The 15,776-nt window shown below is 41.9% G+C and overlaps 1 protein-coding gene across 6 annotated transcripts in view; it reads left to right on the top strand.

Moving 5' to 3' along the window:
* Window positions 1-15,776, top strand: part of nedd4l (NEDD4 like E3 ubiquitin protein ligase) — a 59,567-nt gene that overhangs the window by 23,703 nt on the left and 20,088 nt on the right. For 2 of the 6 annotated variants that reach the window (XM_030064896.1, XM_030064900.1), the window contains exons 6-15: window positions 4,422-4,457; window positions 5,273-5,323; window positions 7,490-7,551; window positions 8,497-8,599; window positions 9,327-9,481; window positions 9,825-9,960; window positions 10,067-10,255; window positions 11,013-11,090; window positions 13,379-13,441; window positions 14,790-14,927. In XM_030064896.1, the coding sequence (XP_029920756.1) occupies window positions 4,422-4,457; window positions 5,273-5,323; window positions 7,490-7,551; window positions 8,497-8,599; window positions 9,327-9,481; window positions 9,825-9,960; window positions 10,067-10,255; window positions 11,013-11,090; window positions 13,379-13,441; window positions 14,790-14,927 (1,011 nt within the window). The remainder of the gene's footprint in view (window positions 1-4,421; window positions 4,458-5,272; window positions 5,324-7,489; window positions 7,552-8,496; window positions 8,600-9,326; window positions 9,482-9,824; window positions 9,961-10,066; window positions 10,256-11,012; window positions 11,091-13,378; window positions 13,442-14,789; window positions 14,928-15,776) is intronic. The other 4 variants (XM_030064897.1, XM_030064901.1, XM_030064898.1 and 1 more) reach the window with 4 other exon arrangements.

Genomic DNA, 15,776 nt, shown 5'->3' with positions numbered 1-15,776 from the left:
GAATCCAGCCCAGATAAAACGGTATTCCACCATCTTATGGGACAGAAAGAGGGTGGTGACATTCTGGGAAGTGAAAAGCTCAGACTGGGAGTTGTTGAGCTAAACCACACACACCGACTTTGTTTCAGTGTGCTGCCGCAGGCATTTGAAGTTTTACACACATCAGACATTTCACATTCATGAAGGGAAAACAGGAATACGTTTAGGGTAAATGGATAATTTCTCCTCATGCACTTGTTGCCTTCTGATTCATCAAAGTGTGACTATCTTTTGGTAATACATTTAACTGCAGCCAGTGCTCTTTGAGAGTTGGCTGTTTCTATCTTTAGTCTATTTCAAGAGTGGTTGTTGATTTTGAGAGCGGGCAGGCGGCATGTCTTCTTTGGCTCTCTGCTGGTATGGATCTCTATATCCGCAGCTGCTCTGCAAGTGATTAAGAACTAAGATGTCATTACAGTCCAAATAACGATCAAGAAATTTAACAAGCTATCAGTATCAACGTTTCCTGAAATCCTCAAGTCTTTTAATGTAGCTGTCTCTTTGCCTTCTATGCATGACTCAAGGTTTTTTCCTTTTTTTGGGGTGGGGTGGGGGGTGGGGGGGCATTATGCAAGGTAATATATAGTAGAGATTTTAGATATAATGGTTTCAGCACTGCCTCTGTAAGGATTATTGTTTCTCATGGGGGATTAGTCATCAGGATAGGGATAATCTAGAAAGGGGACTTTTATATTCTGCCTGCTTTCTAGTTTTTTTATTTTCATTGTCTCTACAATTAATATTTCGGGTGCGTTGACCCGAATGCTTTGAAGCTTCAGTCGTTATCACGGTAATCAACAGCAAAATCAATATTCAAGCACTTTTTTCCCTTTTTAACAGCAGACACTTAGTTTTCTCGTGTCATTTTTGGAGACAGGAGACGTTTACTGCTCTAATATATCAGCCTGTGTGCTTGCGTGTGTAAATGATGGGAAACAACTGCCGCCCTAACGATGATAGATAATGATAACGTAACGATAATGATGATAGATAAGCATGTTATAAGCTACCATTGCCTTTTGTCTATTCCCATCAGAACTTGGAAAAAGTGAAGAAAGTGCTTCGGGGTGAGAAACACCGCTAAAAGCTCCAGATAATTTATGTAGGACTGCTGGAGACTCCTACTTCAGAGACCTCTCACTGACCGTCCTTTTTGTATTCCACCATGGCCTGACAAACTGGCACCCCTCCACCCCCACCCTGTCGTAGCAATGCTTCCAATTATATTGAATAATTGCTGCCGAAGCTTCAAAGCCAAAAAAGGTATTCAGGACAGCCCTAAATATTTCATGCCAGATACTGTAAGCAGTCACAGTTTTTGCAGTGCAGAACAAAAGTTTGATCCTTATTTGTTCATCTGTCACAGTAAGGAGAGTGCCGTTTGGTGATTGACAGCAATGTCAATCAATGTCAATGACAGTTGATCTTTGGGAAGCTACAAAACCCTACATGTCCCAAAGACAACACCATCGCAGGGCTTTTATTGCATGAATGTCATTTCTGGTAAACCAGTGAGACTTGTGGATCTTTTGAGGCCTGCCACCAGCTTTTCTGTACCCTCATCAGCAAACTGACCTGACCTTGAATGCAAATGTTAGACTATATTGAAGTAGCTAATATGGGGAAATATCTCTTTGGTTTTTCTGTCAGCAGTGCTACAGAGCTGGTGTCAGATATTTAGAGCTATAAAGTGATTGGCTTACTGACATTAGCTATAGAAAAGAGGGAAGTTTGACCTCCCCTCTTTTCCATTGTTATCATACTGGTCAGTGGTGTGTTGCTCTCTCCCTTTCTTAACATAAGCTATAGCCCACTGCTACATGTGTAATCTTGGCAGTATTTTTGACAATGCATAGACGTTATGTAAGTGTGTCTTAAACACTTCCTTTCCCTCCTTTAAGACACGTACTCCCATGTTACCCCAGGGCAACATGTTTCTCACGCAAGAGGGAAATCCTCATATAGACTATAATGACAGGACTTCCCCCACTGGTACCCAGTAGTTGGAGTGCCCCTTTAAAAAGCCCTCCATGTGATACTACGCGTGTTTGTGTGTGTTGTGTGCCAGCTAGATTGGCTGCAGACAGTTATGCCGCCGTGCCATGCCCTTTTCATGGCCCTGCTCAGACCTCCCAGTTGCCATTCACAAAGAGCTCATGCAGGCCACTGGGCTGGCTATATTTACCTGAGATGGGGGGCTCTGTCTTTATTTTCGTCCTCTTGCATGTGAAAGGGATTCAGAGTGGTATTGTTGTGAAGGGTTTTCTCTGCCACCTCTGATCCTTCAGCGTTGCATGGCATTGTGATTGAACTGTGTCAACTGTGTGATTGAACTGTGGAGACTGTTAGGGAGGTGAGACAACTTTTTCACATCACAGTGCCAGCCTGGACCTAATGCATTTTGACCTGTATCATTCCTTTAAACTTTCAGACGTTGCTATTCCAGTCCTTACCCTAGATTTACCACCCAAACATGCAAATGCAATACGCCTAAGCATGGATTATTTTTTTATGTTTTTACCCACCTTTATCCCACCATCTTTTTTATTTTAATGATGTATCCGTCCAGCTATAGAAAACTTAATCCCTCGTTTACCACTTTGACTCCTCTTCTATCTTTCTCTTGCACTCCCTGCTCATCTCTGGCACCCACCCCCCGCCCCTCCACCCCCCATCAGTGTAACCTGGCCCTGGGTGGCAGCTGCAGGCTCAGCTGTGACCCTGTGATGACTCTGCAGATAAATTCTGCTGCACATACCCATAACTTAAAATGCTTGTTATGGTTGAGGACAGGTTGTTAATGAAAAACAAAAAGCTGCCATGTGCGAGGATAGCTGGAGTGCAGGTATCCCAGTGACTCATCACTGGTGAAAGACAGGGCTAGTTGGAGTACAAAACACAGTAATGTGATGCTTCCTGTTGCTGTGACCTACGTTTTTAGATCTTTCACACTTCAGCTTAAGCTTAAAAATAACAGTTTTGAATTACAAGGCTAACTTGTGCAACCAGGGAATTAAATATTACACAGATTTGTTTGATTGTTTTGGGAAACAAACAAATAGATATTACAGTTATCTAAGAAAATGTGACTTGCTTTTCCAATGGGAAGAAAACACAGCTTAAAGTGAGGATGTGTGAGTGTGTATGTGTGAGAGGGGGTGTTAGAGAGAGCGTGCAAGTGTCTGTTCTGCGTGACTGCATCAATAACTCCTCTATTTTCTGTGACTCATTTGTAACCTTTCACCACTGAATTGCAGTTTTGTTAACTATGGTGGGAGCTAAGGCCGCTCTCTTCTTGCACCGCTTTTACTGTTTTCATACAAAACAGACATGTAACTCACTTGGCCAGTGTGGTTGTTGTACACCTTTGCCTGAGGTCAGTGTGAGGTATTAGGTCTGTGCAGTCATAAGAAACCACTAACTGTGACCTGCAATATATGAGGGCTGAACTTTTTGTCCTGTCATTTATCCTTCTTAATGTTTCTTGGCACTGCAGAACTACATTCATCTGAGATTTTACGATAGGGTTATCCTCATAAGGACTTGTAGACTAAAGTCTTAGTCCGTCTGTGAATGATACTGGACAGAGGGACTCTTTTTGGAACCTACTGTGAAACTGAGTAGAAAATATTCTTGTGTGTTTACATCTCAGTGTCCTCCTGTGTTGGACAGGGTCAAGAGTATTTTCTAAAAGCACTGGCACATTGAGTCTTCTGAAAATAAGATCAGGGAAACATTCAAGTATCTGCCTCTTTTTTAATCACCTTTAGGATATATTGGCAAAGCTAGGATACAGTTGAAAGTGTTTTGGACATATTTTGGACTATAATCACCCTATCGCTAGTTTGAGATTTCTCGGGATTGAAGCTGTGAGGTCTCCAAGGAGGGATGGCGTTACAGAGCTTTTTCTGGTCAGAATGAAGCCTGCTGGAGACACAGATTGCATACAGTGGCTCTTCATTGTTTCAAATGAGGAACCATTCCTGCTTAACTGACATCTTACTATTATTTTTTGTGCTTTTCCTTATTTATTTTTATTATTATTATTATTATTATTTTTTGTATCTGTCACTGTCCTGTGAACACTACAACTTGATTAACTGATATTCATTAATAGGTCCCCGCTTAAGGATGTCTGTAGTCTGGTGAACATTATAAATACTGTGTATACCAAAAAGTTCACATACCCTGAAGAAGGTTATTCCTGTGTGGCCATTGTGCTATTTTAGGTGGATTAAAATCAAAGTTATGTTCTAAAAGACTATGTTTATGTTTGATTCTTCCCACTTTTTTGCACTTTAATCCACCCTTGCCCATTTAACCAGTGTCTGCTACACAAACAGACACTACTGTTCTCTAAATCGACTGTGTCCCACACACAGGCTGTCTCCAAGAATGGGCTTTTCCATCTCGGACAGGTAATCATTGTCTCTACTGGGAGCTGCTGCTGTGTGGCTCAGTCACCTGTCAATCTCCCTTTTTCCTATCAGTCCGCTTTAAAGAAAAAAAAAAGAAAAAAAAAAGGCAGGATGGATACACTTCAGACTCATTTGATTTGAAACACAACTTCCCCCTCCCCTGCTCTTCCCTACTGCCACCTCTACCCTTCTCCTCCTCTGTGTGGCTGACCTGGATCCTCTCTGGTGGCGGTGGATGTTATTGTTTCCTTGCCTGGTGGTTGGTTCTTTTTCAATGAAGCGACACCAGAGGCCTGTCCATAAACAAACCACTGAGCCTGCTGCTTGGACATTTGTAGAAATCTGTGTCAACTGGATAGGAATGAAGGATAATTGCACTGACAACTTATGAGGCATCGTAAACAAAAGCATAAGTTGTATAAAAATTGACATACAGTGGTGATAGACATTGGCCATAAATTTCAGTGGTCTTCACTATTTTGCAACTATCCACGTTTTTCAGATCAACACAGGTGTTCAAGAACAAGGCCAGAGGGCTTTTTTTTCTGGATGGGTCTCTCCATTAAATGATCTTTCCATTTCTCTCTCTGTCTCTCTCTGTCCCTGACACACACACACACACACACACACAACCAATATTGCTGGATCTTCTGGTGGGCTTTGTAGATTCCTCCAGCTTTGTGGTTTTCCCCTCCTCCCCTCTTCAAGCCCTGCTGGAAGTGTGGCTTCTTGCTTTTGGTATTCCCCAGACAGACTCAAAAAGGTGTTGCTTCTAAATTTAACTTGCTAAAGATGTTCTTGTTTCTCCTTTGTAGACCAGAGATGATTTCCTGGGACAAGTTGATGTGCCTCTCAGTCACTTGCCGGTGAGTAGGCTATGTTGTGTGTAGGTGTGCGTGTTTGGTCAGTGTAACTGTTGTCACTGGGGTTTTTTATCACTCAGCTGTTTCTTATCTTCACTTTTGTTCTGCCTGATTGACCTCTATGAAGGTCATGCTGTGTGTGTGTGTGTGTGTTCCTTGAGTGTGAGAAAGCCCAAGCCATACAAGTAACCTTTCGTGATCAAGTAGCAGCTGAGCACCCGTTGTTAGAAATGGAAAGAAGGCTGTCTGGAATGTAAACATAGGTGTCTGTGCTGAAAGCGGGCTACACTCAGAGCTAATGGAAAAGGCCACAAATTCACACACACACACACGCACACACTTGGAAATTGCAGACTGCTGTCAGATATCAGCTTCCGAAAACAATAACACACAGAGCCAATATGTGTTACTTGAGAAGTGTTGGCTGGTAGGTCAGCGTATAAGTTTGAAGAAAGCTTATTGTACGGCTGCTGAGAGAGAGAGAGAGAGAGAGAGAGAAAAAGAGAGGCAGAGATTTTGACCAGTATTGTGAATGTGATATGATGCATAATTTTAGTGTGAATCACCATTTTTGCGTTTTAAAAAAGAAATAAATAAAATGATGTGATTTTTGCTGGTGTCCATATATTTTGATGAATTTTTCAGCCCTAACCGAAATGTGAACAAACAGGCCTGAGTGAGTGAGTTCAAGGCCCACCGGCTGACAACTCTAAAGTCTGACTGTTTTTTTTTTTTTCTTCAAGTGATGAACCTTAAAAGCATATCAGTGCAAGCTGTGGGGTTAATTATTCATGTTCCACTTGGCTCCCCAAGGCTCAAGGAATTAGCAGAAGATAAAAGCTACAGATGAGTCATTTTTGGAGATAAAGTCAATGGACAGGATAAGGGAAGTTGGTCCTGATGCAACTAAAAGAAGCCTATTGCAGGAATCATTATTATTATACATTCAACCTGGTTGAATGTAAATAAGCTACAACCAGGCTGGTGTAGATGCTGTTCATGTTTTCTGTTTGTTTCATTTGCTCACTTAATTTTGGGTCATGACTACAATTTGTAGGTCAGTGGTAGTCATAGTTGCAGATCATTGTTTTACTCATCACTGTCCTCCACACCTGCTACTACTGGATGTTCTTTCTTTAACTTTTCATGAGTCAGGTCATGCAGGCTGACTCACTTGAGGGAGTCTTGCAGCTACATTTGGCTGTGTGAAAGCTCAAGCTACTATGACTCTTTACAACTACTGTACGTGACTGTGCGCACTACAGAGTTCTTGTGTCAGCTCACGAACTGGGTCCTGGTTTCGGTGATATAAAAAATAGATTAGGTTATGTGTAACACTGACTTTGAACTACATTTTTAGGATTCATACAGTGATTTGGATCAATTAATTAAGAACCAAGCATTTTTCTACAGCACAGAATTGTCTGGGATATCATTTAGGGTTTTGGTGTTCAGAGTTTCATCTCACTTCTCACATCCCACTTTTTAAAAACCATCTGCGTCTGAAAGTTGCACTGAAGATTTGGTAAATAAAGGTACTGAATGTAGTTTGTGAATATTAGTACCTATAATACACACTAAGAACTGGCTTCCTGCTTCATTGACGCAATGTCTTCCAGCATAATGTCTTCCAGCGCACCATGAACATGGGGTGACATATTATATATGTCACTGTAAACTATGCAATATTCAAAGTATTCTACAATGAAGCTTTGCAAGTGTCTTTTGAGGGAGGAAATGCATTCAACATGTTCATTAGGCCCCAAGGACAAAAACAGTGTGTTTTGGAGAGGCGTTTTAAATGTAAACAAAACTAAGTGTGTTCAAAAGGAAAAATACATTGGGTACCTTTTATCAGTTGGCTTTATTAGTTCTTTACAAAGCAAAGTGTGTTTCCAGTGGCCAGCACTGACTTGCTTTGCCTGTCAAGGGGAGTCCGGCTTGGTGTGATTGCAGCACATAACCCAGGACATTCTCTGCTGTTCAATATGAAACAGGAGAAGCTCAACATTGCATAATGACTCACTGGATGCTGTGCAAAGGATTGCATCTTTGCTGTAAACTCATTGCTCTGATATTTTGATACTGTCTGACATATGTTTGCTTGCTTGTTTATTCTGCCTGTGTTCTGTATGTGTTGTCAACAAATGTCATACTGTTGATTTGCAGACAGAGGATCCTGCAATGGAGCGGCCCTACACTTTTAAAGACTTCCTTTTGCGGCCCAGAAGGTCAGTTTCTGTAGGATGTTTGCTGATAAGCTAACAGTGAAAATAAATAGCAGTAATGTAGTATGTGCGGCTTAATTGTGTGCAGTTTGCATTTTTGACTCCTGGAAAAATAGATAGTTTAGATTTTTTGAAGTGGGTTTGTATGAGGTGCTTACTCATAGTCAGTTTATTACCTACAGTAGATGGTGTTGGTTGATCCTGCAGTTTGGAGAAGCAGGCGGGAGTGTAGCCATGGAAGCCCGGTATTGTCCTGCATTGGAATGGGGTAGAGGCAAAACATAATTTAGCCACCTAAATAAAAAAATCAATATCAATTTAAGCATTGCTCTGACCCAAGCAGTGGTGTAATACAGAGCATGGCAGAGCTGCGCTTATGTGTAGGAATACAAAAGTTCCTAGTTGACAAAAGTCATTGCCAAAGGAAAGGGATATCTGATGGCAAATTAAATTAAATATAGCATACACTTAAACTGGTATTGATTTTTTTTTTTTTTTTTTTTTGGATGGACTTTTTTTAAAGGTGGCTAAAAGTCATTATGTTCGTGCCCCTTTCCATAGCAGCACATTGCTAGGCTTCCTTGGCTATACTCCTTTATGCTTCTTCAAACTGCAGGACCACTGACTGCCATCTACTGAAGGTAATAAACTGACTATGGATAAGTACCCCATACAACTCCACTTCAGAAAATCTGAGCTAGGCCTTTAAACTCACAGTCACTGTAATCATGGCTTGTGAGATTACATTGACAGTATTGTTCCCTGAAAAGTAGTAGGATCATGTAAAGGTCATTGTAGACTGAAGGTGAAATGTGATCTAGTGCTATGAGGCAGTTTGGAAACTCCCTTACATTTTTGACTCTTACTAGGGGGCTATGCAGGTGCAGGTCACAAAGTTGGTCTGTGTAATTTTCAAGCTGTTTCACGTTGCTGATGTTTTTACACCAGTCACAAGTCCAGGGTGAAGGGCTACCTGCGCCTGAAGATGGCCTATCTGCCCAAACAAGGAGGACAGGATGAAGAGGCCGGGGAGATGAGAGAGGAGGCTGAGGTGAGCTCCCGGTCCCTAAATTTGATGATTTCGAATTTAAGTGTTGATGTAGCGTTTAACGTTTCCCCTTGGTCAACTTATTTGTGATAATCACACAGTAAATCAGGACTGGAGTAACACTTGAATGGAGGTATTATCCCTTCCCTCCTTGCTTAGCAACCATAATACAGACTGATGCCTGAAAGTGACCATCCTCCTGAGTTATTTGCACTAAATCTAAATTTCAAAGATTGAAAGAAGGAAGCATATATTTTTTATTTTCTTCTCTAAGAAGTCCAGCAGGTTCTTGGTGCCAGTATGTGGAAAATGTCTTTTTCAGTTCAGGGTCTGGAAAACCTATTCACACATAGTCTCCTTATTTAGAGAAATGGTAGGTTCTCCTGTCTTATTTAATGTGATTACATGTGTGTGTATGCAAGTATGGTTTACTCTGTATTTTTGTATGCATGAGTGAGAGAGCGCTATTGAGCATGATAGGTGCTATAAGATTTCCGACAGTGAAAGACTGCATAGATAAAGTGATATTTAACAGGCTTAGTAGGAAAACTGAAATGTCACTCTGCTAACCTCCTCACACTTCCTGTTCCCGCTATGTAAAATCCCTCACTCTCTCTCAGTCTCAAGGCACTGAACTGTAAAATGAAATGTACCAAATCTGCTTTACTAATGCGCTGTCTTTTTCTTGCCTTTTCCTCTCTTTCCTTCTCTCCCTTTTACATTCCTCCAGGGTTGGGATGATTCTGCAGACTCCGGCTCCCAGCGACCCCAGCAGCTGCTGCCCCCACTGCCCCCAGGTTGGGAAGAGAAGGTGGACAACCTGGGACGCACCTATTACGTCAACCACAACAACCGCACTACACAGTGGAAACGGCCCTCCAACATGTATGCCTGCTCTCCTTCCATACATGTCTTCTGTTTGCTTTTGTGATAAAATTGAACCTGGTAAAAATGGTTTTGCTTAAAAACAGTGGTCCGTAGTAGCTGCACATTGTAAAAGTATTATATCACGTGGGTATATGGATGTATATCAGTAAATGATCATTCTGCATATGAATGAATAACTCAATTAGTGTCTGCTTAGATGCCAAATTATGTGTAACATGGAGAAATTGCTGTGCTGTAGCTATGGCAGCAGTCTCCCTTTATCAGCCAGAAAGAAATTTTAGCGTAAATTTGTTTGGCTTAATGACAACCAGTTTTACATAAAACCTCTTTTTCTCTTTAGGGATGTGATTTCAGAGACAGAGAGTGACAGCCATCAGCGGCAGATCCATCAGGAGGCGCATCGTGTGTTTCGCTCAAGACGCCATATCAGTGAAGACCTTGAGAACGAGCACATGGAGGCCAGGGACATGGACAATGTGCGAGAAGAACACACACACACACACACACACACAGCTACCTAACTTGCTAAGTTCACTCAAGTTATGTGAGTGAATCATGGTTGTCTTCTCTTCACTCTTCTAGTCCTGGGAGCTAATCACAGAAGAGGACCCGAACGACTGTTTGGCCCAGTCCTTGCCTGGCCCCTCCTCCATCATGACACCCAAGCACCCACAGACACCGATCACTCAGGAGTTTTCTGAGGATTTGAATATGAGGCTGTCACTTACGCCCGAAACCAATGGAGAGATGCCAGGGCCCAGCTCTGCTCTGGTGAGAGTGAACCACTGGAATTTACAGTAGCATAGTTTTAAGTAACTCCACATTTAAGGACTCATGACCCTGTTCACATTAGAGCTAAATATTGTTGTCCTTCCTCACTTTAGCATTTAATCTGGTCAAGATCACACTTGACAACTGGTAGTTCAGGCACAGTGATAAAACTGCACACTGAAAATATGTGTGTTTGTACAGCCTTAGGCTTTCAACCCAGTCGCTTACCTGCCAATTTAAGTCCTCCCACCATTTGACGGATCTCAGACAACCCAGACAGTATGCTCACTTACGAGCACAAAAGCTTGATGTCAAGTGATGTCAGTTAAAGCTGCATTTGCTGCTGTAGAATATGCTAAACACAATCTGTGAATGTGTCTGCTGGAAGCAGGCACATTCAAAACCTGTATGGCTGTCTCCATGTTTGTTTACAATGGAGATTTTTTTTTAACCCTTACAGTTGACAGTCAGAGCACATGTTGCGTGAATGCATACTTCATGACAGCTGAAAATACAGACGCACATCCTGCTACTCGATCATACGTGCAGGTGTTCTCAATCTTCCAAATCTTTGTGTGTATGGACACGGATCATGAGAAACTCCAGTTAAAAACTTCAGTTAAAAGCTTCAGTTCAGGCTGATTTTCAGGTGGGTCTTTAGAGAGGATTTTAGTGCTGGTGACAGGTCTGACCTTCTAACAGTAAGGTGTTTTCTCTGTCTCCAAATCAATTTCTCTTCCCCTGCCTATCCTTCCAGACCCAGCTGTCGAACCGACTTCGCTCCTCCAGTATGACTGATGGCGTTAGTGATCAGGCCCAAGCTCCTCCCCTGATGGTACATATTTCTCTACCTTTACAACCTCCTCCTTCCCGTTTCTTTCCCTTTTTTCCACTTCTTCCTTCCCTTAATTGAAGTGTAGTGAGCATCGTCTTTCCCTTTTTTGTTCTGAGTATAAATCGTTGTTTCATCTATCTTCTCCTTATCTTGTCTGCAAATCTCCGTGCTGTGGGCTCACATCATATGCTCCTCTTTGCTCGTACTCACTTTTATCATTTTCATTTCTCCATACTGCGCAGGTGGTGCAGCCTCTCCCACATTTCCCTCCCGCTCGTTTCACCTCTTCGATTTTACCGTTCCTTCCTTTCTTCTACCTGTGGACTACCACACCTCTTCCTCCTCTTCCTCTCCCACCACCACACTGTGCTCTTTGTGATTCACGCACAGCCATTTCTGTTGTATCAGAGAAACCTTGGCCACAACTGGCGAAATGCCAGCTGAATGCCAGAGAAGTAACACAATCTGAATCAAGCACACCCAGAGTGACCTTTTCAGTAGAGGCCACTGGCAGGGCTGTATCAAACACAACCCAGAGAGTCTTGAGTCACAGCATCAATGTGAGTTTCAGCTGAATAAACTGTCACGGGATTTGAATCAAACGTGCCTGTCACAGGGGCGAGCTTGGCATTGTCAAGCCAAGGCTTCAAAGGAAAAGTACAGGTGCTGATGTCAGCCTTTCCCTTGATCAACTGGTCTCTCAGGAATTGACAGCAGTACCACATTCAGGAACCATCAGAGGAAAAATACAATCTGCACGTTTGCTGTTCTATATTAAGTTTGATACTATTTTTTCTGGGAATGTAGTGAGTAACTGTGTGTGTGTGTGTGTGTGTGTGTGTGTGTGTTTTTTTTTGTTTTTTTTTGTGTGTGTGTGTGTGTGTGTGTGTGTGTGTGTGGGATTGCAGTGGTTATGTCAGAGTTGGAAGGCACTTTTCCCTTCAGTTTCAGTGCTGTCCTTTGTAGATAATGTTAAAGGAAACTGCTGTCAGTGTGTTAATATGAGAACACAGTGAAGTTGCTTACAATCACACCATCTCTCACTGATATTAAATGTGTTTAGTGGTGGGTGGATAATATCTGTACAGACCAGCAAAAGTTACTCTTGCATACTGATTACAAGTAACTTAATCTTAACCATTTATGGGAAAATTGCATTAGTCACCCGAGATAAGCATTTAAGAGCAGTTTCATCCAGCTTTGCATGTATACAAACAGGTTTGAAAACAGTCTTGGTGTCACATCAGGTGAATGCACATCTATGAGTATGTGTGTTTGTTAGTGTGCGTATATGCAAGTACATACTTGCATTTGAGGTTTTGATCTTGAAATTAAGGTGATTCATCACTGTAATTATCTGCTTGATAGTGTTTCCAGTGGGAAACACTTCCAAGGGTTTACAAGAACTGCGGTAGCATAGACCAGTGCGCAATTCACTATCAGTTCAGTTGACTTATAATGTGTCTTTGGCTATATTAATTCAGTTGAATACTTGTTTCAAACCACAACTTGTATTTCTATTTCTCCTTCTGTCTTTGTGTGTAAGTTTTCTCTCACTTCTTGTCTCGTTATGCAAACTTGTGAATTTCAAGTGCATCCATTCACTTTGCTGCCTTCTCCAGCATTTTCTCACACACAACGTTCTCACAGAAAACAGAGCTTCAGGATGTAAAATCACTTCCTCTGACTGGTATCACAGCATTGTTCTGAGTGTGGCTTCAATATCCTTTTCTATTTGGGCTGAGATTAAAGATGCTGCATTGGCCAGGGATTTCGTTTGAAGTTCAAAGATCTAAATAACAACGTTTATTTACTCTACCCAGAAGTCACTGAGAACACTGCTAAAAGAGTTAATTTTCTGTTTGAGTAAAAAAAGCTCCCTCCTAACTTTGTCTTAACCCACATCTTAATCACAAATTCAATCATTAACTGTTGAAATATCCTGATTCCTTGTCATTCTTTCTTATGCCTGTCACCCGCATATTTAGTCCACTACTGTGGGTATAACCTCTTCTTTTATGCACTGCCACCCCACTTCAAGAACCTCAGTCATACTTAAATTTCCCCTGTCCTTAGGTGCCCTTTCCCAGTCTCACCTTCATGGCCCATGATCACAGGAATCTCCTCTCTCACCACCTCTGAGATTTAACTTCCCCTTTTATCCATGCAGCTCTTCTTCACTCATCTGTCACTTATACCCACATTCTCTACCTTACCCCATCCCCTCCACTCTGAAACTAATCACTACTGTAAACTAAAGACCGTCTCCCCCTGTTGTCTACCACCAGCAGCCCAGTTCGCAGTCCAGAAGAATGAGAGCTCAGACAGTCACAGGCGGTGAGGAGCCTATGGTAATATCTCAGTTTATACATATATAGTAGATTCCCTTTCAGCCCTACACCTCTTAGTGCCCAGGCACCATCTTACACAGACCATATTCTTCTCTGGGCTGCTTTTTACCTTTCCCATAAAAAATCAGTTTAAAAATATCGGTACAAAGCCGCTCAAGGGTTTCCAGCAATTACTAAAGTGTTGCATTTTGTAGGATTTATTTATCATGTTGCCAGGGTAGTCTTGGAGATTGCCATCTCTGTTTCAAGAGATCCCTGGCCAAGAAGGCAGCACGCAAAAGCTTTTATCAAAAACATGTTATGTTAACATGAACCATATGGGGGAAAACACTACAATAAAAACACGGGAGTTGAAAAGAAGCAAAAATGCATTTAAGCATTAACGTGTTCATTACCGCATGTGCACTCTTGTCAGCAGCTGTGTAATTTGTTCTTTAAAATTTTAAATTCCAGTGAGAGCTAAGCTAAATCTTTTTGCTGTTTGCTTAAAGATGATGGAGCAGCATAGCCAAATAACTGCTTTCCAAAATACACTTCTCTCATTGGGAATATTATGATGTGCTGAAATGCCCAGTTAGTTTGGCAGTTGTCCCAGAATTGCTCTGTTTATGATCAAATGAGTCCTGTGTGTGTGTGTGCACACTGGCATGTGTGTGTTATCCCACAGACTGATCAGCCTGATACTCCATATGATAATCAATAATGCCATTGATTGGCCATTGACAAGAAAGGCCCATAAAGCAGCGTGATAAAATATGTCTAATGTTTAATGATGTGATCTTTGGGCAGTTGTACTGCAGCACTTTGTGAAACTGATCGAGATTAATTTATGACCCATCAGCTGACTGCTGTAATAACCTCTGTGTTGGAAATGGTTAATAGTTCACTTAGCAAAGTTGTAATGGTGCACTTTTTTATTCCGTGTGGTGTTTATTTTTTTTGCCCGTCTGTGTTTGAATGTGTTTTGTGTTTGAACTTCACGTATTATCACCCATTATTTCATGAGAAGTTTGGAATTGGATGTTTGCCTTGTCATGCATTTTCAAAATCCATTTTGGCTGTCACTGGGCTATACAGCTGACATGGAGAAAATAATCTAAGGCTCTTTTGTTGATAAGATAATATTTCTGTACTGTGCTAATTACTGAACCTTATGTTTACTTATGAAATAAGTTTTACTCCCTGAACACAGAAGTTGTGTAGACAAAGTAATGAATGTCCTAACTCTTTTCTCTGTGCCTCTGACAGACATTTTAAAAGATAAGAAGATTCCCACTTGTCCCTAAGCATATCCAGCTTGTTCTAACTAATTGTCTTTGCTTTTTGCTCTCTCCCTACACTTGGCCAGTCTCCCACGGCAACTGCTTACACCTTGACTACCCCTGGCCTGCCCCCGGGATGGGAGGAGAGGAAGGATGCCAAGGGACGAACTTATTACGTCAACCATAACAACCGCTCCACTACCTGGACTAGGCCTATTGTGCAGGTACACCAGGTCTGAAGGCCGGCTTTCTTGCTGCCTAGACTTGATGCATGGGACTGGACCTTGTCTTGGCCTGGCTCATGTCGTTGGGCCAGTTTTCTTGATTTTTTTTCCTCTATTCCTCCTGTGTTTTTCCTCTCTGTAGCCACGAGAAAGAAGGATGGAAAGAGAAACAGCTTTGCAACCTCAATGGCTCTTTTTCTGTCTTTCTCTCTCTCTCTGTCCCGTTTTCTCTTCACTTCAACGTATTGTCTGTTGTCTTCCTCCTCTTGTCTAGCGTTTTATTTGATATACTGGACAAAAACCAGCTCTGCATGGGTCCCGTCTCTCTAAAGCCAGGCATGGGATTGCAACCAGCACTTTCCCTCTCACTTTCCCCATTTCTGCTCTCTTTCTCTGCTTGTCGTCTCCTGTCTCTCTATGTGGACGTAAGGCAGCTCTGCACAGCCTGGGCTGGGAGAGAGAGTCTGCCACATGGGACTGAGCCTAGGTCTCTAGGCATAGCGCAGTATGTTTAACGCTGAACTCTCTCCTTTTTTAAAATCTGCCCTTATTTTTCTTCTTTTATCTGAGCACTGTTTTACTTGTTGATGCCATGTCTGTCATCATACACTCTATGCTTCCCATCCGCTTCTCATTAATACTCAAAAGAACAGGTTGCTCTCAGATGGTCTCCATAACAATGAAATGCAATATTTACAGTCATGCCATTTTAACTCTAATGCAGACTGCATTTCCTCTGAACATTACATGATTGACCCAAAACCCTTCTCCCTCCTCGTTATTTGGAAACAGCATCAGTTGTCTTTGCTTTAATCTAGAAAAATGATTATTGGGGTCCCCACTGACTCC

The sequence above is a fragment of the Myripristis murdjan genome, chromosome 12 (assembly GCF_902150065.1).
Source record: "Myripristis murdjan chromosome 12, fMyrMur1.1, whole genome shotgun sequence".
NCBI lineage: Eukaryota > Metazoa > Chordata > Actinopteri > Holocentriformes > Holocentridae > Myripristis > Myripristis murdjan.
This window is presented reverse-complemented; position numbering and strand designations above follow the sequence as displayed.